This window comes from Chinchilla lanigera, unplaced genomic scaffold (genome assembly GCF_000276665.1).
Source record: "Chinchilla lanigera isolate Chin_1 unplaced genomic scaffold, ChiLan1.0 scaffold00077, whole genome shotgun sequence".
Taxonomy (NCBI): Eukaryota; Metazoa; Chordata; class Mammalia; order Rodentia; family Chinchillidae; genus Chinchilla; species Chinchilla lanigera.
Window position 1 is genome coordinate 3818347 of NW_004955478.1, and position 17798 is coordinate 3836144.

At 36.5% G+C, this 17798-nt stretch overlaps 1 protein-coding gene across 5 annotated transcripts in view; it reads left to right on the plus strand.

Annotated features, from left to right (window-relative positions):
* LOC102024670 (ATP-binding cassette sub-family A member 8-A-like) overlaps positions 1-17798 on the plus strand; it is a 70432-nt gene that overhangs the window by 25412 nt on the left and 27222 nt on the right. For all 5 annotated transcript variants that reach the window (XM_013503213.1, XM_013503212.1, XM_013503214.1 and 2 more), the window contains 10 exons: positions 6839-7014; positions 7497-7616; positions 7810-7948; positions 8512-8602; positions 9242-9381; positions 11170-11289; positions 12952-13150; positions 14466-14632; positions 15441-15574; positions 16326-16466. In XM_013503213.1, coding sequence (XP_013358667.1) covers positions 6839-7014; positions 7497-7616; positions 7810-7948; positions 8512-8602; positions 9242-9381; positions 11170-11289; positions 12952-13150; positions 14466-14632; positions 15441-15574; positions 16326-16466 — 1427 coding nt within the window. The remainder of the gene's footprint in view (positions 1-6838; positions 7015-7496; positions 7617-7809; positions 7949-8511; positions 8603-9241; positions 9382-11169; positions 11290-12951; positions 13151-14465; positions 14633-15440; positions 15575-16325; positions 16467-17798) is intronic.

Consider the following 17798-nt stretch of genomic DNA (forward strand, 5'->3'; position numbering starts at 1 on the left):
CTCCTCCTCCTCCTCCTCCTCCTCCTCCTCCTTCTTCTTCTTCTTCTTCTTCTTCTTCTTCTTCTTCTTCATCTCTTTGTCATCATCTACCTACTTATCTGCCTATTTTTTCTCTCTCTCCCCCCTCTTTTTCTTTTTTTCATTTTAAAAAGAGTAGTAAGAAAAGAACAATAGCAAAGTACCAACATCATAGACATAAACAAAACAAAGCAAAAACATTAAAAGTGATACAGGTTTTCAAAACAAAATGATAGAAGGTAACAGTGGTTTCTACATTACATATTGTTATCTTCAACTAAGTTGCTCAGATAACCAGATGTAAGAATGGAAGATTGTTCAAACCATTAAAGAGAATTAAAAAATTAAATAAAACATTAGAGACAATACAGAGTTTCACTAGACAAGATGGTGAGAATTCACCAAAAGTTGTTCTATTACATATTGTTGCTCAATATGCAAATCACTTGCTCAGATTACTAGATATAAACATGCAAGGTTGGTCAAAATATAAATAATCTTAAGCATTAACTTTTCCTTTCAATAAATCACCAGGCATCAGCAGTTTACAGTTATCCCAGCTATCCCTATATGTACTTTTTTCTTGCCTTCTTTCTTTCTTTTTCTTCTTTCCCTCATCCCAGTTGTCCCTTCCTTTGAGCAATTTCTTTCCCTTTCATATTATCCATTGTACATTTTGAGTTTTATTTACTTTTTCAGATTCATACACTAGGGAAACAATATAATGTCTACACATGTGGGTCCGATTTACTTCACTTATAAGTATGGTTTCTAGTTGCATACACTTACCTATAAAAGCCTCGACTTGTCTTTTTGTTTTACATTTGAATAATACTCCATTGTATAAAAACACCACATCTTTTTTATCCATTTCTCAGTGGATGGGCGTTTGGGTTGTTTCCAAGATTTAGCTATGACATATTATACTGCTGTAAATGTGGGTGCACATTTATCACTGTTGTATTATGTTTCTAATTCTTCTGGGAAAATACCCAGAAGGGAAATAGCTGGGTTAAATGGGACTTCCAATCCTAGTTTGTGAGGAAGCTCCAAACTGATTTCCACAGTTGTTTCACCAATCTACACTGCTACCACCAGAAAGGTTCCTTTTCCCCCACAGCCTCTCCAGCATTTGATATTAGTTAATTCCTTGATGATAGCCATTCTTTCTGGGGTGAGAAGGAATCTCAGCGTTGTTTTAATTTGCATTTCTCAAACGACTAATGATGTTGAGTGTTTTTTCATATATTTATTTGCCATTAGTGTTTCTTCACCTGAGAAGTGTGTATTCATCTCAGACGCCCATTTTCGGATTGGGTCTTTGAATTTTGGGGGCCTGATTTTAAAAAATTCTTTATATATCCTAGATAGAAGTCCTTTGTCTGAGGGGCAACTGGCTAAAACGTTTTCCAAATTCGTGGGTATTCTTTTTACTCTATTGGTGATTTCTTTTGATGTGCAAAAACATTTCAATAAGATCAGATCCCAGTTGTTGATCCTTTGAAGTATTTCTTGTGCAGTTTTGTTTTTGTTAATGAACTCTCTGCCTACCTCTATGTCTTCAAAATTTCTACCTGCTTTCTCCTCCAGTAGATTTAGTGTTTCTGTTTTAGTATTTAGATCCTTGATCAATTTGACTTTAGTTTAATGTATAATGATAGACATGGGTCTCGTTTTAGTCTTTGGCATGTGGAAAGCCAGTTTTTCCATCACTATTTATTAAAGAAACTATCTTTCTTCCAGTGAACATGTTTGGCCCCTTTGTCAAAGATAATGTGACTGAGTGTGCTTCTAGTTGTGTCTGTATCATCTAATCTGTTCCACTGATCTTCAGGTCTGTTTTTTTTTTTTTTGTCAGTACCATACTGATTTTATCACAGTAGTTTTGTAGTATATTTTCAAATCAAGAATTGTGATGCCTCCTGCCTTGTTTTCTTTGCCCAGGATTGCTTTTGCTATTCTAGGCCTCTTCTGGTTCCAGATGAATTTTAGGAATGTTTTCCCTAGATCTGTGAGGTATACTAATGGTATTTTAATTGGTATTGCATTGAATCTGTATAACAATTTTGGGAGTATGGCCATTTTCACAATGATAGTTCTTCATATCCAAGAGCAAGGAATATCTTCCCATTTTCTGAAATCCTCTTCAATCTCCTTTTTCATAGTACTGTAATTTTCACTGTATAAATCTTTTATTTCATTTGTTAGATTGATTCCTAAGTATTTCATTTCTTAAATGCTATCATGAAAGGTGTAGTTTCCCTAATTTCTCTTTCAGTCAGTTTGTTGTTTGTGTACAAGAATGCTTGATTTTTGAGTGTTGACTACGTATCCAGCTATGCTACTAAATTTGGTTATTAAATCTATTAGCCTTTTGGTGGAGTGTTTGGGGTCTTCTATGTAGAGTATCATGTCATCTGGGAGTAATGATATTTTACTTCTTCCTTTCCTATCATTATTCCTTTTATTTCTCTTTCTTGTCTAATTGCTGTGGCTAATATTTCCAGAACAATATTGAATAGGAGTGGTGACAGTGGACATCTTTGTCTTGTTTCTGATTTTAAAGTGAAAGCTTTCAATTTTGACCATTTAGTATGATGTTAGCCATAGGTTTGTCAAAGATGGTTTTGATCAGATTGAGGTAAAGACCATCTATTCCTTGTTTCTATAGGGTTTTTATCATGAGTGAGTATTGGACCTTATCAAAAGCTTTTTATACATCAAGATGATCATATGATTTTTGTCTTTGTCTCTACTGATATGGTGTATTACATAAATGGATTTGTGAATATTGAAACATCCCTGCATTTCTGGGATGAATCCCACTTGGTCATGGGGTATAATATTTTTGATGACTTGCTACATTCTATTTGCTAGTATTTTATTGAGAATTTTTGCATCTATATTCATTAGGAAGATTGGCCTGTAGTTCTCTTTTTTTTGGTTGGGTCTTTCTCTGGTTTTGGTATCACATTAAAACTTGCCTCGAGGAATGAGATAGGGAAAATTGCTTCCCTTTCAATGTCATTAAAGAGTTTGAGAAGAATTGGTGTTAAATCTTCTCTAAATTTCTTGTAGGATTCAGTTGTGAATCCATCAGGACCTGGGCTTTTCTTGATTGGCAAGTTTTTTATTACATTTCAGTTTTGCCAGCTGATATTGAGTTAGCCAGGATTTTTATATCTTCCTCATTTAGATTTGGTAATTCATATGTATCTAGAAATCTGTCCATTTCCTCTGTGTTTTCTATCCTATCAGAGTGAAGATTTTCAAAGTAGGTATAGATGATCATCTGAATTTCTACAGGATATGTAGTGATTTTACCCCTTTCATTCCTTATTGCATATATTTCAGTTTTTTTCTTTCCCTTTTTTGATAATGTTTGGTAAGGGATTATCTATTTTATTTATTCTTTCAAAGAACCAACTCTTTGATTCATAAATTATTTACATTGTTATTTTAGTCTCCATTGTATTAATTTCTGCCCTGATCTTTATAATTTCCTGTTTTATTTGGGCTTTGGGTTTGACTTGTTCTTCTTTTTCTAAAAGCTTGAGGTTCAGTGTAAGATTGTTTATTTGTGCTCATTCTGTTTTCCTGAGATGAGAATTCACTGCTATAAATTTCCCACTAAGGGCGGTACTGTTTTCATTGCATCCTATAGGTTCCTGGAAGTTGTATATACATTTTTGTTTGATTGTAAATATTGTTTAATTTCTTCTTTGACTTCATCTGTGACCTATTGGTTGTTCAGGAGGGTGTTATTTAATTTCCATGAGTTTATGGAGTTTTTGTTATCTCTTTTGTCATTAATTTCCAATTTCATTGCAATATGGTCCAATAGTATGCATGCAATAATTTCAATTCCTTTGAATTTACTTAAGCATATTCTGTGTGATAGTATATGGTCTATTTTAGAGAATGAGAAGAATGTGTATTCTGTTTGTTTGTTTGTTTTGTTTTGTTTTGTTTTTTTCCAGTGCTGGGAATCGAACCCGACCTTGCGCTTGCCAGGCAGGCGGTGTGCCGCTGAGCCAAATCCCCATGCCTAGAATGTGTATTCTGATGCTCTTGGGTGGAACACTCTGTAAAGGTCGACTAAGTCCATTTGCTCACAAGTTTGGTTTAGTTCTGTTATTTCTTAGATGATCGTTTGGCTATTTGATTTAGGTCTTTGTGACAATGGGGTACTAAAGTCCCCGGTTATGATTGTGTTGCTGTTTATTTCATTCTTCATGTTTGTTAAAATTTGTCTTATATAGTTAGGTTCTCCTGTATTTGGTGCACAGATGTTTATGGTTGTTACCTCTTCCTCTTGAAGTTTTCCCCTCACAAGTATGTAGTGACCTTCTTTAACTCTTTTGATTGTTCTTGGATTGAGGTTCACATTGTCTGCAAACAGAATACCTACACCCACTTTTTTCTGGGCTCCTGTTGCATGAAGTATTATTTTCTATCCACTAATTTTCAGTCTCTGAATTTCCTTTTGAACTAAATGTGTTTCTTGCATGCAGCACATTGTTGCATTTTGTTTCTTGATCCACTCTGCCAGTCTACTTCTTTGATTGGTGAAATGAGACCTTTTACGTTGACGGTTATAAATGATATGTATTGGCTTATCCTTGTCTTGTTATTTTCCTGATGCTGGTTCCTCCTATTGCCCTCTATTTAATTGCTTGTCTGCTTCGTGATTCCTTTCTGTTGTTCTTGAAGTTGTGCTCTTTTTTGTCTCTTTCTAGAATATGTTTTAGAACTCTTTGTAGGATTGGTTTAGTGCTCATGAATTTCTTCAGTTCTTTATCATGGTCATATTTTATTTCTCCATTAAATTTGAAGGATAATTTTGTAGGGTACATCAATCTGGTTTGAAAGTTTTTTGTTTTTTGGTTTTTTTTAGTACCTGAAATACTTCACTTCAAGCTCTTCTTGACTTGATGGTTTATGTTGAGCAATCTGCCATGATTCTGATGGGCTTTCCTTTATAGGTGATCTGTTTCTTTTCTCTAACAACTTTTAATATTCTGATCTTTTGTTGAATTTCTGGGATCTTGATCACTATATGTCTGGGTATAGATTTATTTTGGTTATGGCTAATTGGAGTTCTCTCTGCTTTACTTACTATATGTCTGATTCTTTTTGCATGCTTGGGAAATTTTCTGCTATTATTTCTGCAAATAGTCTTTTATGTCGTTTGTGTTGACACACCTGCTGTTTTTTGACACCTATTACTCTTACATTGTTTTCTTCGGTTTGGCTTGCAGTTGCTGAATTGTTATTTCCTGGTTCCTTGTTATTTTTAAGGGATCCTTCCTTGCTTGTTAATTAGTAACAATGCTGTCTTCAAGGTCTGAAAGTCTATCTTCAGCTTCATTCAAGTGCTTTTGCCAGCTTTCAGTGGAATTTTTAATTTCCTGGATATTTGTTTGAATCTGTTTCACACATCCTAGCTCTTTCTTATACTGTTCATTCAAGGTTTCCATGAGTTTTTTATGTTTCTCTATTTTCTCATCAATGTCTTCTTTGGATGTGCTGAGCAATTCTTTCACTACTGTTGTCATTTCTCTTTTTACCTGAGAGATTATTTCTGATCTGATGTCTTCTATGGCCTCATGGAGTTGTTTCTTTACTTCAGTTGCTATCATTTCAGAAATTTCATGTGTATGACTTCCAGGCTCATCTGTGTTGATGCTTCCTGGACCTGTTCTGGGTGAGATAGAGGTCTGAGATTGCATTTTCCTCCTTTGTTTTTTTTTTTTTTTCCTCCTTTGTTTTGTCATTGGTGAAGATCCAGAAGTTCCCTGGAGCTCAGCTTCACTCCCACAATGGTGGGGGAGTGGTGAGGCAAGGATCTGAAGGTTCCTAGTGCTCAGTGTGGCTCCTGCACTGGTGTGTGGGGGCAAGGTGCAGTTCCAGATGCTCCTGAAGCTTTCTTGCATTCAGTTGGTGCCAAAGCTGTTAGGAGGAGGCTCACTGACATTCCTGAAGCTGTTCAGGGTTCAGCCTGGCTTCCTCAGGGGTGGAGGAGGCACCCAACCTGGTTCCCACACCAATAAGGGTAGGGCAAGGGCGCAGTCACTGAGGCCATTGATGCTGTCTGGAGTTCAGCTCAGCTTCTGTGGGGTGTGAGGGGGGTAGTCCAAGGAGTTACCACTGAGGCCCCAGAAGGTGTCCAGGGCTCTGCCTGCCTTGCACACTGGTGGGGGAGGCATGGAGGCAGCTCACCAGGGTTCCTAAAGATGTCCTGGGTTTTGCCCAGCTTCTGCCAGGGTTGGGGGGGTTGGGTCATGATCCCTGAGACTTGAGAATCTGCTTGGGACCCACCCAATTCCCATGCCAGCGGGGGTGGGATGAGAATGCAGTCACCAAGGCCGCTGATGCTGTCTGAAGTTCAGCTCGGCTCTCCCTCCTCTTTTTCTTTCTTTTTCCCTTTCTATAAGAAATGAGTTTGAATTTTTAGAATTGACTACCTCAGGATTTTAAGCAGCACTACAGAGAACTCTGTTGAGGAGCACTGTCATCCCTTAATTGGGACATGTTTGCTAAGGTCTCATTTCACAAAGCCAATCACATGGCTGATACTAAATGCAAGGGGTAGAAAAACTGACTTCCCTTCTTGATGGGAGAAGGAGAAATGTGGCCATATTTTCAAACATCACACAGGTGAAATAGATCTCTAGCATGAAATATTCACAATGTATCACTTATATGACAACTGAAGATAAAATCATACACCCAATTGTAGTAACTTTTAAAAAATATAAAAGTATCTTAAATTAAGGATGCTATATTATCCTGATAACTTTTTATCTTCTGGTTATAGGTTGGGTCACTATGTACAACAACAAACTTTCTGAAATGCCTGATTTAGAAAATATCAGCAAGCTCACTGGAGTCTGTCCACAAAGTAATGTGCAATTTGATTTCCTCACTGTGAAAGAAAATCTCAGGCTGTTTGCAAAAATAAAGGGGATTCAGCTACATAAAGTTGATAATGAGGTACATAATATGGTAGAAGTCATACAAAAATCAATAAAAGTACTAGTCAAATGGTTAGTCCAATTTACCCTAATAGGTTTCATTCATTAAATTATCTCTGTGCAGAGAATATATTAAAGTTGGAAAGAAAACCTAAAAATAATGGTATGAAACACATATATAACTCATAATAGTTAGCTTTCACTATACTAGATCTTTTAATCTTAACAACTCTGAGAAAATATTATCTCCATTTTATATATGAGATTGAGATATAAAGAGGACAAATAATTTACATAAAATGATAGTATATAAAAATGGGATAGTATGCAAATCCAGGCACTACCCATGAATGTAACCATTACACTTTACAATATAAAGCTAGCAATTTTTAAAAGTCTAATTATATCAAGGACTCCTTAAAGCTATTTTTGTTAATATAGCAGTTACTGCAGTTCACTGTAAAAAATAGTCTAGTTATGGTGAATGTTATCTTTGTCTAGGTGCAAAGAGTTTTGCAGGAATTGGAGATGAAGAATATTCAGAATACTCTTGCTCAAAACTTAAGTGGTGGACAGAAGAGAAAACTAACTTTTGGGATTGCCATTTTGGGAGATCCTCAGGTAAGTCACATTAAATTTTTACATAAATTCAGATGTAAAAATTCTTCATTTGCAAAGAACTTTAGTGGTGAAAATTATATAATAGAGTATTAGATATAAAAGTAATATCCTCATCCCTATCTTTGCAAATTGTAGCTACTGTCTATGTAGCCTGCTTTTGTTGTAAGTAGATGATACTTGCACGCTTCAACAGATTTTCCTCCTGGATGAACCCACTGCTGGGCTGGATCCCTTCTCAAGGCACCGTGTGTGGAACTTCCTGAAGGAGCGTAAAGCAGACCGTGTGATCGTCTTCAGTACTCAGTTCATGGATGAGGCTGACATTCTGGCTGGTAACTGCTGGTTTCTTTAGTATCACTTTGAAAACTTTAGGAACCTTGACAATGTTGACTATCATTCCTCACTGCTATATTTACATGGATGGAGCCTGTGTACAAGGACCAGGTGGTCTTGCTTACAAAATGACTGAAAGTCCACAACCTTTCCTACTCTGGTCCCTGTGACCACACAGGATATGATACCCTAGCAAGTTCACTGGTTGCAAATGAATAGCATTCAATATTGAAAAAGATAGGAATGTATTCTTAATTGAATGAAATAAACTTGGAAAACCACAGATCACCGATGCATGACCAATTAGCATTTGTAATTTGGTATTTACCTATGTCAAAAGTATGCCCACAGAGTTAGGTCTTCCTGTGGAGTTGGATGACACAGAAATACCCAGTGGTACTTATCTAATAGTGAGTTGTCTCTTTGCCATTATTACAGTCTACGTTTAAAGTTGCATAAATTTCTGAATAGTTCACAGTACAGTTTATTACCAGATGTTTCTCTGAAGCGAAGGGCCAACTTGTTCTTTGTATCTCTTTTTTTTTTTTTTTTTTTTTTTCAGATAGGAAAGTGTTTCTCTCCAAAGGGAAGCTGAAGTGTGTGGGCTCTTCTTTGTTTCTGAAGAAGAAATGGGGGATTGGCTATCACTTGAGGTAGGGCCATTGAGGAACTGGCAGTAAATGAGACTAAGCAAAAGTAAGGCGTGAGGCTTGAAATAAACATTAGAACACACAAAAAAAAAACGCATATGTATAAGGTGTTTGTGTACAGAGAGGAAAAGGGTGGGTGAGGTTGGAATATTGGATGTTTTGCATATTGAAGAGACACACAGACATGAGGAAATTTAATATAGATTTAGATCAATATTTATACTAGTTGATTATATCCCAGCCCAGTATTCCTATAACTTTTTCAGTCTTTTTTTTGGTGGGGGACGTTTTCCGGTACTAGAACTCAAACTCACGACCTCGCGCTTGCCAGGCAGGCGCTGTACCACTGAGCTAAATCCCCAGCCCCCAACTTTTTCAGTCTTGACAAGCTTGTATTTGGTCTCATCTAGAGTACCAAGATAGTTTCTGAGCTAGTACTCAAGTAGTTTTTACCATATTTATATAATTGACTTGGGCTACACATGGACTTATGAGTAATCTTTTTCCAGCAATCTTTTTGAATGACACTGGAGTATATTTCAAATAATGCACACCTTTGATATTGAGGCCAGCGTTGAAGAATTGAAAGTGTCTCTGTCTCTGTGTGTCTCTATCTTTCTGTGTCTATTTTTTGAACACCAGTTTGCAGCTCAGTGAAACATGTGTTCATGAAAGAATTACGTCACTTGTTAAACAGCACATCCCTGATGCCAAATTGTCAGCAGAGAGTGAAGGAAAACTGATGTATACGTTGCCTTTGGAAAGAACAAATAAGTTTCCAGGTAATTCATGATGCAAAAACCACAGCATGAAATCAGCAGCAATGATAAGAAATGATATGCAGCATCAGATTAATACATACCAAGTATGATACTGAACTTCTGGGATGAAGCAACGTACCAAATTCTCAAAGTAAAAGTACTGTGAAAGATTGGTATGATAGCTGTGCCCACTTTATTTTTTTTTATTTTTGGGGGGTTTTTTTGTTTTTTTTCTCCCGTACCAGGAACTGAACTCACGACCTTGCGCTTGCCAAGCAGGCGCTTTTGCCACTGAGCTAAATCCCCAGCCCCTGTGCCCACTTTAGATGTGAGGAAATAGAGGCACATGGACAGCAAGTTACTTGCTAAAGTCATTGCCCCCGTGATGTGTGGAAGGAGAGCAGGGAAGTCTTGTGGGCGATCGCTCAAAAGCCATAGCTTTGATAGTCCATGAACTTCTCCCTAGCGTGCTGTCAGATCTTGATCCATGTGTGAAATAAGAGTCTTGCTTCTTGTGGATAAACTTACTCCATTGTATCTTTCCTCTGGAAAACGAAATTTGCCAGATAGAAAAGAACAAACTATAACACATCTGAAGTAAGAAAAAAAAAAACACAAAAACTTCTCCAATCAATATAAGTGCAAACCTTCCTTTTCTATGAACTAAGAGACACTAATAGTATAACTAACTTTCATTTTTTCTCTTTGCCCATTCTTCTTTTCCCTCTTCCCCCATCCTACTTCCTTTTTCCTTTTCTTGTGCCCATATCTTTTACTCTGAGTAACTACTTTACAGATAATAATATGCAATGTATTAACTACTGCTCTTCTCCTAGCATCATATTATGAAATTTTGTTTTACCTGTTTTCCACAAAATAAAAGCAAACAAACCAAAACAAATAAAAATCAAACCAGTAAAATAAAAAATTACAGATTTATGAAAATATTCTAGAAATGCATCATCGAGTACATAAGAAAAAACACCAGTAATTCATGCTGCCCGACAGACACAGAGTTTAAAGTTGATTTAATGTTTAATGCAAGTTTTATAAATACTCAAAAACATTGTCACACTATAGTGATTGAATTACAATGAGTTTTTAAATTAGTCTTCTGTTTCTTTTTGCACTCTTTCAATCCCCTTAACACGCAAAGCCAAATATTCTAGTGTTCAAAGTCTGTAATGAACATGATGATTTGAAAACCTCTGGCTTAACTAGTTTCTTAAAAGCCTCACTGCTTGGTTGTTTCATTTGCCACGACTTTAGAAGTAGCTTTGATTATCAGGCCAATATATAAAAAGAGATTCATTGTGCTCGTCATTCAAGGCATCTGCCTCTGGTCCCTGGAGATGATGACAGCCCAGGTTAGTGATTGAAACAGATAAATAATTGTCTTAGGAAAATAAGTTCCGGCTATAACATATAAAATCAAAATGAGAAGTTACTCATATTACATAAGAAGTAAGTTTATTTATTATGAAATTTTAGTGGTTTTTCTTCCAGCACCAGGGATTGAACTTTGGACCTTTACACTGAACTACATCCTGAGTACTTCTTTTTTTTTTTTAATTTTGGGACAAGGTGTGGCTGAGTTGCCCAATTTGTACTCAGATCTCAAATCTTACTGCTTCAGTTTCCCAGAGTATTGAGATTATAGGCATGTGCCACCACACCTGCCTAAAATTTTAGTATGTAATGGGTATGTTTCACATTTCATAAGAACATTTTCAGACCTTCCCCTATAGAATTAGAAAAGTTTTGCATATTATCCAACTCACACGTGATTTTTATTTGCTCATTCTTTAGATCTTTGTAGGGATCTTGAAAGCTGTCCTGACCTAGGAATTGAGAATTATGGTGTTTCCATGACAACATTGAATGAGGTGTTCCTGAAATTAGAAGGGAAATCTGATATTGACCAACCAGGTAAATAAAATTAAAGAAAGCTATCATGCAAACAGTATTTAGAGTCCCAGGCGGTGCAAATTTTGAAAACACTTTGTTCCAACAATGTCATAACATTTTTGTGAGCTTCTATGACATTGTGAATTGTTTAGAAGACCTGCAAAAGAATGATCCTCACATTTGAAGCATGGACATTTGTTTTTTGATATACTGGAATGTATTTCTAATAGCGGTATTTTAGACACTCAAAAGCAAAATTAGTAATTTTATAAGACATATAATGTTTTAAGGGTTCTTGTTATTTTCTTATTTAAAATCACTCCGTGACTTCATCATTCCAAATCTGCTCAAAACACCTTTATGGGGATTTGAATGGATTGCTCCAAACCTCCTTGCCCCTTTTATTCCGGAGTTTTCTGAAATGGACTAGAAAAATGAAGTAGCTTGTAGGAATTTACCTGTTGCCTTTCCCGCAGCTATTGGTCTCACACACCCAGTTGTGGTGGTGATGGGCTAACCTTAGGCACTCACCCCTGATCTTTTTCTGTGCACTGAAATGCTGTCCAGTCTCAGAAGCTCATCCAGCAGATGGCTGGGTGTCCCCCAGGAGGCACTAAGCCTGTCCTCAACATCCCACCTGCTCAAGGACTTTCTCCACCTGACAACAGCTGGGATGCAACAGTCCCAGGAAGCGAACAGGATGAGACTTGTCTGTCCTGTGTAGGCACTGAACTTATGGTTCTATCTGAAAAACATGAACATTTTGACAAGAGTGCCTTCCTATTCGTGAATGTGGATTGGTTTGCCCATATTTTTTATTTTCTTTGCATCCTTCAGCAAAATTTGATGACTTCAGAAAAGTTCCTACACATGTTTTGTTAAATTAACTCCTAAGTATCATACAGTACTTTGTATATTTTTTTCTTTTGTTGCTGTGTTTTGGCTCTTTTAATTGAAATCTTTTTTAAAAATCCATTTCTAATATTCAGTATGTAAAATCCTATTTAATTTGTATAAATTGAACTAATAACTAATAAACCTATGGATTAGATCCTCTACTACTGTTATAGTTTATTGCTGTAGATACACTAACTTAATAAAAGCTCCAGTGATACTTTATGTTCACAGTTTGCTGAGATTCACCATGAGTCAGTTATACTACTTAATTAATGAGTTATAATTTACATAACATAAAATGCCCATCAACTAATTTTTCATATGGAATAATTTGACTTCTTTGAATAATCACATAAAATAAGATGTAGAACATTTTCTTCATCCCCTTCTTTGGACCCTTCCTAAGCTTTCCCCCAAGTGAGTCTCTGTAAGCCAGCTATTCCAGAGTTTCTATTTCCCTGATTTGGAACCTAATACAAGTAGAAAAATAGTGTCAAGTTCTCCTACTTCATGTTTTGTTACTCAGCTGTGTCATTATGTGTTTCAATTTATTTCCTTTTCAGGAAACACACTTTGAAAGTGTTTCTATTTTTAGCGTATTAAGAATTAAGTTATAAATATCTGTACACAGTTTTTATTTACACAAATTTTCACTTTTCTTGGAATTTCTGCTCCTATTTACATAGATTGTGCTGAGCTTCTGACTCAAAGAATGCTCTTGAGAAAGTGTAAACAAGAGCCCATGAGATGGCATTTGCTAAGCATTGCTGACAATTTGTTTTACAGATATTGGGACTTTGGAAGATGTCCAAGCTGAAGGGACAAGAGACACAGGGAGGCTTTTGGAGCTGGAGGAAATTGTCTCCTGGCCTGATGGGATGAGTAAGGCAAAAGCTGGGATGGCTCTCTTGGGGCAGCAGGTGCGTGCAGTCGCCAGGGTTCGCTTCTTGAAGATAAAGCGTGAAAGGAAAGTTCTCTTCACACTGTGAGTGTCACTGGCTAATGTGGCTCCTTTCTTCAGTGATAATACAAATTTGGAAATTGAAACTGAGGCAATGGCACAAATTACCACAAAATGCTTTAACTGGAAAGAAAATGGGAAAGGAGTTTAGAATGAAGAGAAAGAACAAAGGACTATGGCCATGTTAGCTGGAAATCAAAGCTGGAGTCATTGTACAGGAAAATAAACTGGAAGTTTACTATAAAAGAAAAAATCAAAGCTGGCTGTCCTCTGGCAACCCCAGGAAACATACAGAGAAGCTGGCTACTTTAGAGAAAGGCGGGGAGTTGAGAGGACAATAAAGAATGGATTTCATTTCATGAGGTCTCGAAGAAATGTTTTCAATTATTTATTAAGTTTTTCCTCAAAATGAGGAAAGATGTCCAGGCAGGGTAGTGTATAGTTAATGTGTGGGGTGACTTTGCATGCAGCTCAACATGTGCTTAAAATGTGTTACATTCTTCCTCTGGGAGGACATTTTATTATGGAAATACATTATAATTAAGGTAAAATGGAGTGTAAGGTTAGTTCTTGTCAGATCCATCAATATGCAGATGTGAGGCATGGCACATAGTAGTATTTCAGCCAATACTTGTTGATTAAATGGGAAATTTGAATTTCTAGGGCTTTTGAGGAAATTGGTAAAATCAAGGTCCAAAGAAACCTTTAAAATTAATTCAGGAAAGCATTGTGGGACAGACTGGGGAGACTAAAGAATAGGGGGAGGCCAACTGTGTAGCAAAACAAGGAGAAGTGAAATACCCCAAATTTGGAAAGTAGAAATGAGTGAGATTTCAAGATTACCCAGATAATACTAACACAAGACTAGCTTTATTTCCAAATGAGATTAAGGACAAGAAGACAAGAAAAAGCAAAACCTAATCTAAATGTTTTTTCAGTTTGGGAGGCTTGGAAAGTGCATTTCCATAATAGAATAAGGGACAATAGGTAAGAGAGCAAGTTGAGTCTGGAGTATTACAGGATAATGCAGAAAAAAGACAATATAGGACAGAAGTACAGAAAATGAGCCTAGAACTGGGATTAGGATAAAGAAGCCATACCCCACAACTGCAAGGGTGAAATCACAATCAAAGAATAACAGGAGAAATGGACCAAGGATAAGCCCGTGGTTATCACTTCATTTTAGTCATAGAAAAAAATTCAAGAAGTGAGAGAACCACATATAGATTATGTTTATTTTTAACAATTTATTGCTTGTATTATAATCATGGCTGTAAAAACATTTCTGAAAGACTGGAAAATGGTTATGGATCCATACTGTTAATTTTATTCTGTGTAGGATACTGATCTTTGGAGTTGGACTTCTGCATATTTTGGCAGCAAATGCTCGCAAGATATTTCATCAAGATGACTACTGTTGGGAACTGTCTCCACAGATGTACTTCCTCACTCCTGACCAACAGCCCCAGGACCCTCTCTCTAACTTACTGATCATCAACAAGACAGGTGAAAACTTTGTTGCTATCAGTTTCCAAGTATACATGCTCTTAAAACGTTCCTCAGAAAACAGGCATGAAGAAAAAAGTGAACGACTTTTACAAATATATCATGAAGCTGAGTATGGTGGCACAAGCGTATAATCCCAGCACTCAGGAGGCTGAGGCAGGAGGATCACTGTGAGTTCGAGACCAGCCTGGGCTACAAAGTGAGCTCAAGGCCAACCTGAACTGCATAGTGAGACCCTGTCTCAAAAAGACAAAAAAACAAACAAACAAAAAGAAAAAATCCAACAACCAAATATATCATGAAGCTAAGAGATAAAGAAAATAATCCTAAATTGAACTAAAAAAGCTGAAAGCGATTAGCAAAGAACAAATGTATTATATTGATACATATTTAAAAATGAGGTTTATATAAAAATGTTTTAAAATTTATTTTCATAGCAATAATAATAATATAAGGCTATTTACCAAATCAAATAATTCATTAATTTGTGTGTTTAAAACCATCTTGAGAATACGGACATTTTGGTATCCACTGGTAAGGCAACTTATCATATGAATCTAGAAACTTCCAATCCAAAAATATAGAATGTGAACAAAAATTTTAACCAGAAATCACAAGTAAATGAGAAATCATTAAAACACACTTATACAACCTGTAAAATATTTTTGCACACACAAGAAAGATATACACAGTTTTACAGTCTGTGCTACTGCAGACTAGGGGTGTTTGTAGTACAGTTTCATTTGGATACATAACTGAACGTGTCTGCTTGGTTTTTGGTTGCCTCGTCCATTTCACTGCCAATAAGGAGCAAGCATTGATGACTTTATACATTCACTGGAGAAACAGAACATAGCTTTGGAGGTGGACGCCTTTGGAACTAGAAATGGCACAGAGGATCCATCTTACAATGGAGCCATCACCGTGTCAGGTGACAGAAAGGTATGTGGACACCCAGTTAGTGATTTTACTCCACAGCATGGCTCTACCATAATCTCAGTGTGACTCAGAAAAGCAATCTGTGCCACTGCACATACTTTTTCTGGTTAAAAATTATTTACATGCATAGAAGCAAATAATTCACATCTTGGGAGAGAATTTTGGCTATGATTATATCACTTAAGCCTCTGGATTTACTTACAAGGATGCAAGAACTACTGTTTCATACGTTATTCAATAAATTATATTGGTGGCTGTAATAGTAGTGGTCTCAGATGGTATTAACATAAGTTATCTTTCCCAGCAAAGTTCATAGCATCTAAAATGCATTGCAAAGATCAGAATTAAGTCTGTGGAACTCTTATACTCCTCATAGAGGCTGTACAGAACACACAGGCGAAAAGCTTTATTTTACTGAAAAATAATGCTCTTTATTTCTGACTTTGTGAAGTCTTAGGTCAGAGGACTCAAAGGTTATCTTCAAATCAAATATATTATATATTTATGATGAGTGTGTCCTCCTATGAGTTTGTTCATAATTTTAATAATATGCCAACATTGAAATAGCAGGGCATTGTTAAATTACCACGTTAAAATTTGCTTCTTCAATGAAAACAAAATTGAAGACCTAGTAATATATTACCCAGTTTCAGCATTTACGATATTGTTGTAGTGGAGAAGGCTATTTACACATCTCACATCCTAATGTTACATTTCAGCTTTCAGATTTTATAACCCTTTTACTCTATTTCAGAGTTACGGCTTTTCATTGGCATGTAATACCAAGAGACTGAATTGCTTCCCAGTTCTTGTGGATATTGTTAGTAATGGACTGCTTGGAATGTTCACACCATCAGTGAGCATTCAAACTGACAGGAGCACATATCCCGGTGTGGTAGGTGTATCATCTCACTGTTCTACTCTGTCAGGATTTCCCAGCTCATTCAGTTCAGAGCAGTCTTAATGGATCTAAATGTGACTGAGTAGAGCTCCGGAGAATAGAGCAGCATTTGAATGTCTCCTGGTTCCTGGCTCTGAAAAAAAAAAAAAATAAGTGCACTCACAGACCTTTAATTTCCTAAATGCAAAACAGCTGAAAAGATGTCTGGGACATTTTTAGAGGAGTGAATAAGGCAAAGAACATGAAACCACTGAGTACAAGAGGCAGAACATTCCATCCCTTAGGCTCATATGCTCAGATTCACCTGCACACTGCTGGCCAAATCAAAGGAGCCCATACATTTGGGTAAACAGGGAAAAGAATTAATTCAAAGCTGACTCCACAGAGATGGAGGGGCCGTTTTCTCTAAATCATCTTCTCATTTATAGGTGGGCAAAGGTCTTTTATAGTAAGGATCAGAGGGGAGGAGCAAAACAGGAGTACAATTCAGATCTCCACTCTTGCTTTGTCCTGTCCAGCCACCTTTGACTCATCCTTGTTGGCTTCTGGCCTCCTGGTGCTGGCACCTGTGTATTCTGTCACTTTTGGGGGGCTAAGGAGAGGAGGTTATGTGCTCAGCAGGAGGAAGTTCCTTATCTCTGAAAGCAAAAAGTCCAAACTTTAAATTCCATTTTGCAATGCCAATTAACATGAAAAAGCATATGTTTTAATAGGGGGAAATTAAGCAAAAAAAAAAAGAGAGAGAGAAAAAATTAGTCTTCTTTCCACCTGAATCAATGCATGCAATTGTGATCATCATTTCTTGATTATCATGATTCATAACTCAGTAGAACAGAATTTAAATTGTAATTTTCTGGAGAGGGAGTTACAAGGAATCAAACTCAGGACCTTGCACTTGCCAGGCAGGAGCTTGTACCACTGAGCTATATCCCCAACCTAGTAGAACAAAATTGCTTGAGAGAGCAACACAGACTTACTAGGGCATCATGGTTACTTGAGGTCTTCCAAATAGACCAATCCCTATGTCCACCCAGACCCACTGAAGCAGTCTTCACACATGAGAACAAGAACTTTTATTTTTATACAACTTAGATCCCATATGATCTGAATATTGTGTTACAGAAAGCCAAAAATGTATTAATCTTTTGTAATTATTATTTATGTTAGTCTCTGATAAATACATTTTTATCCACTGGTATGATCTCTGAAAAAGGTACTGTGTATTTTATATTGACATATTATGCCCTGTTCTCGGGATAAGAAGAGAAATAGGGGAAATATTAAAAACATACTTGCTACATTAGTAAATAAAACAGACCAGCAGTT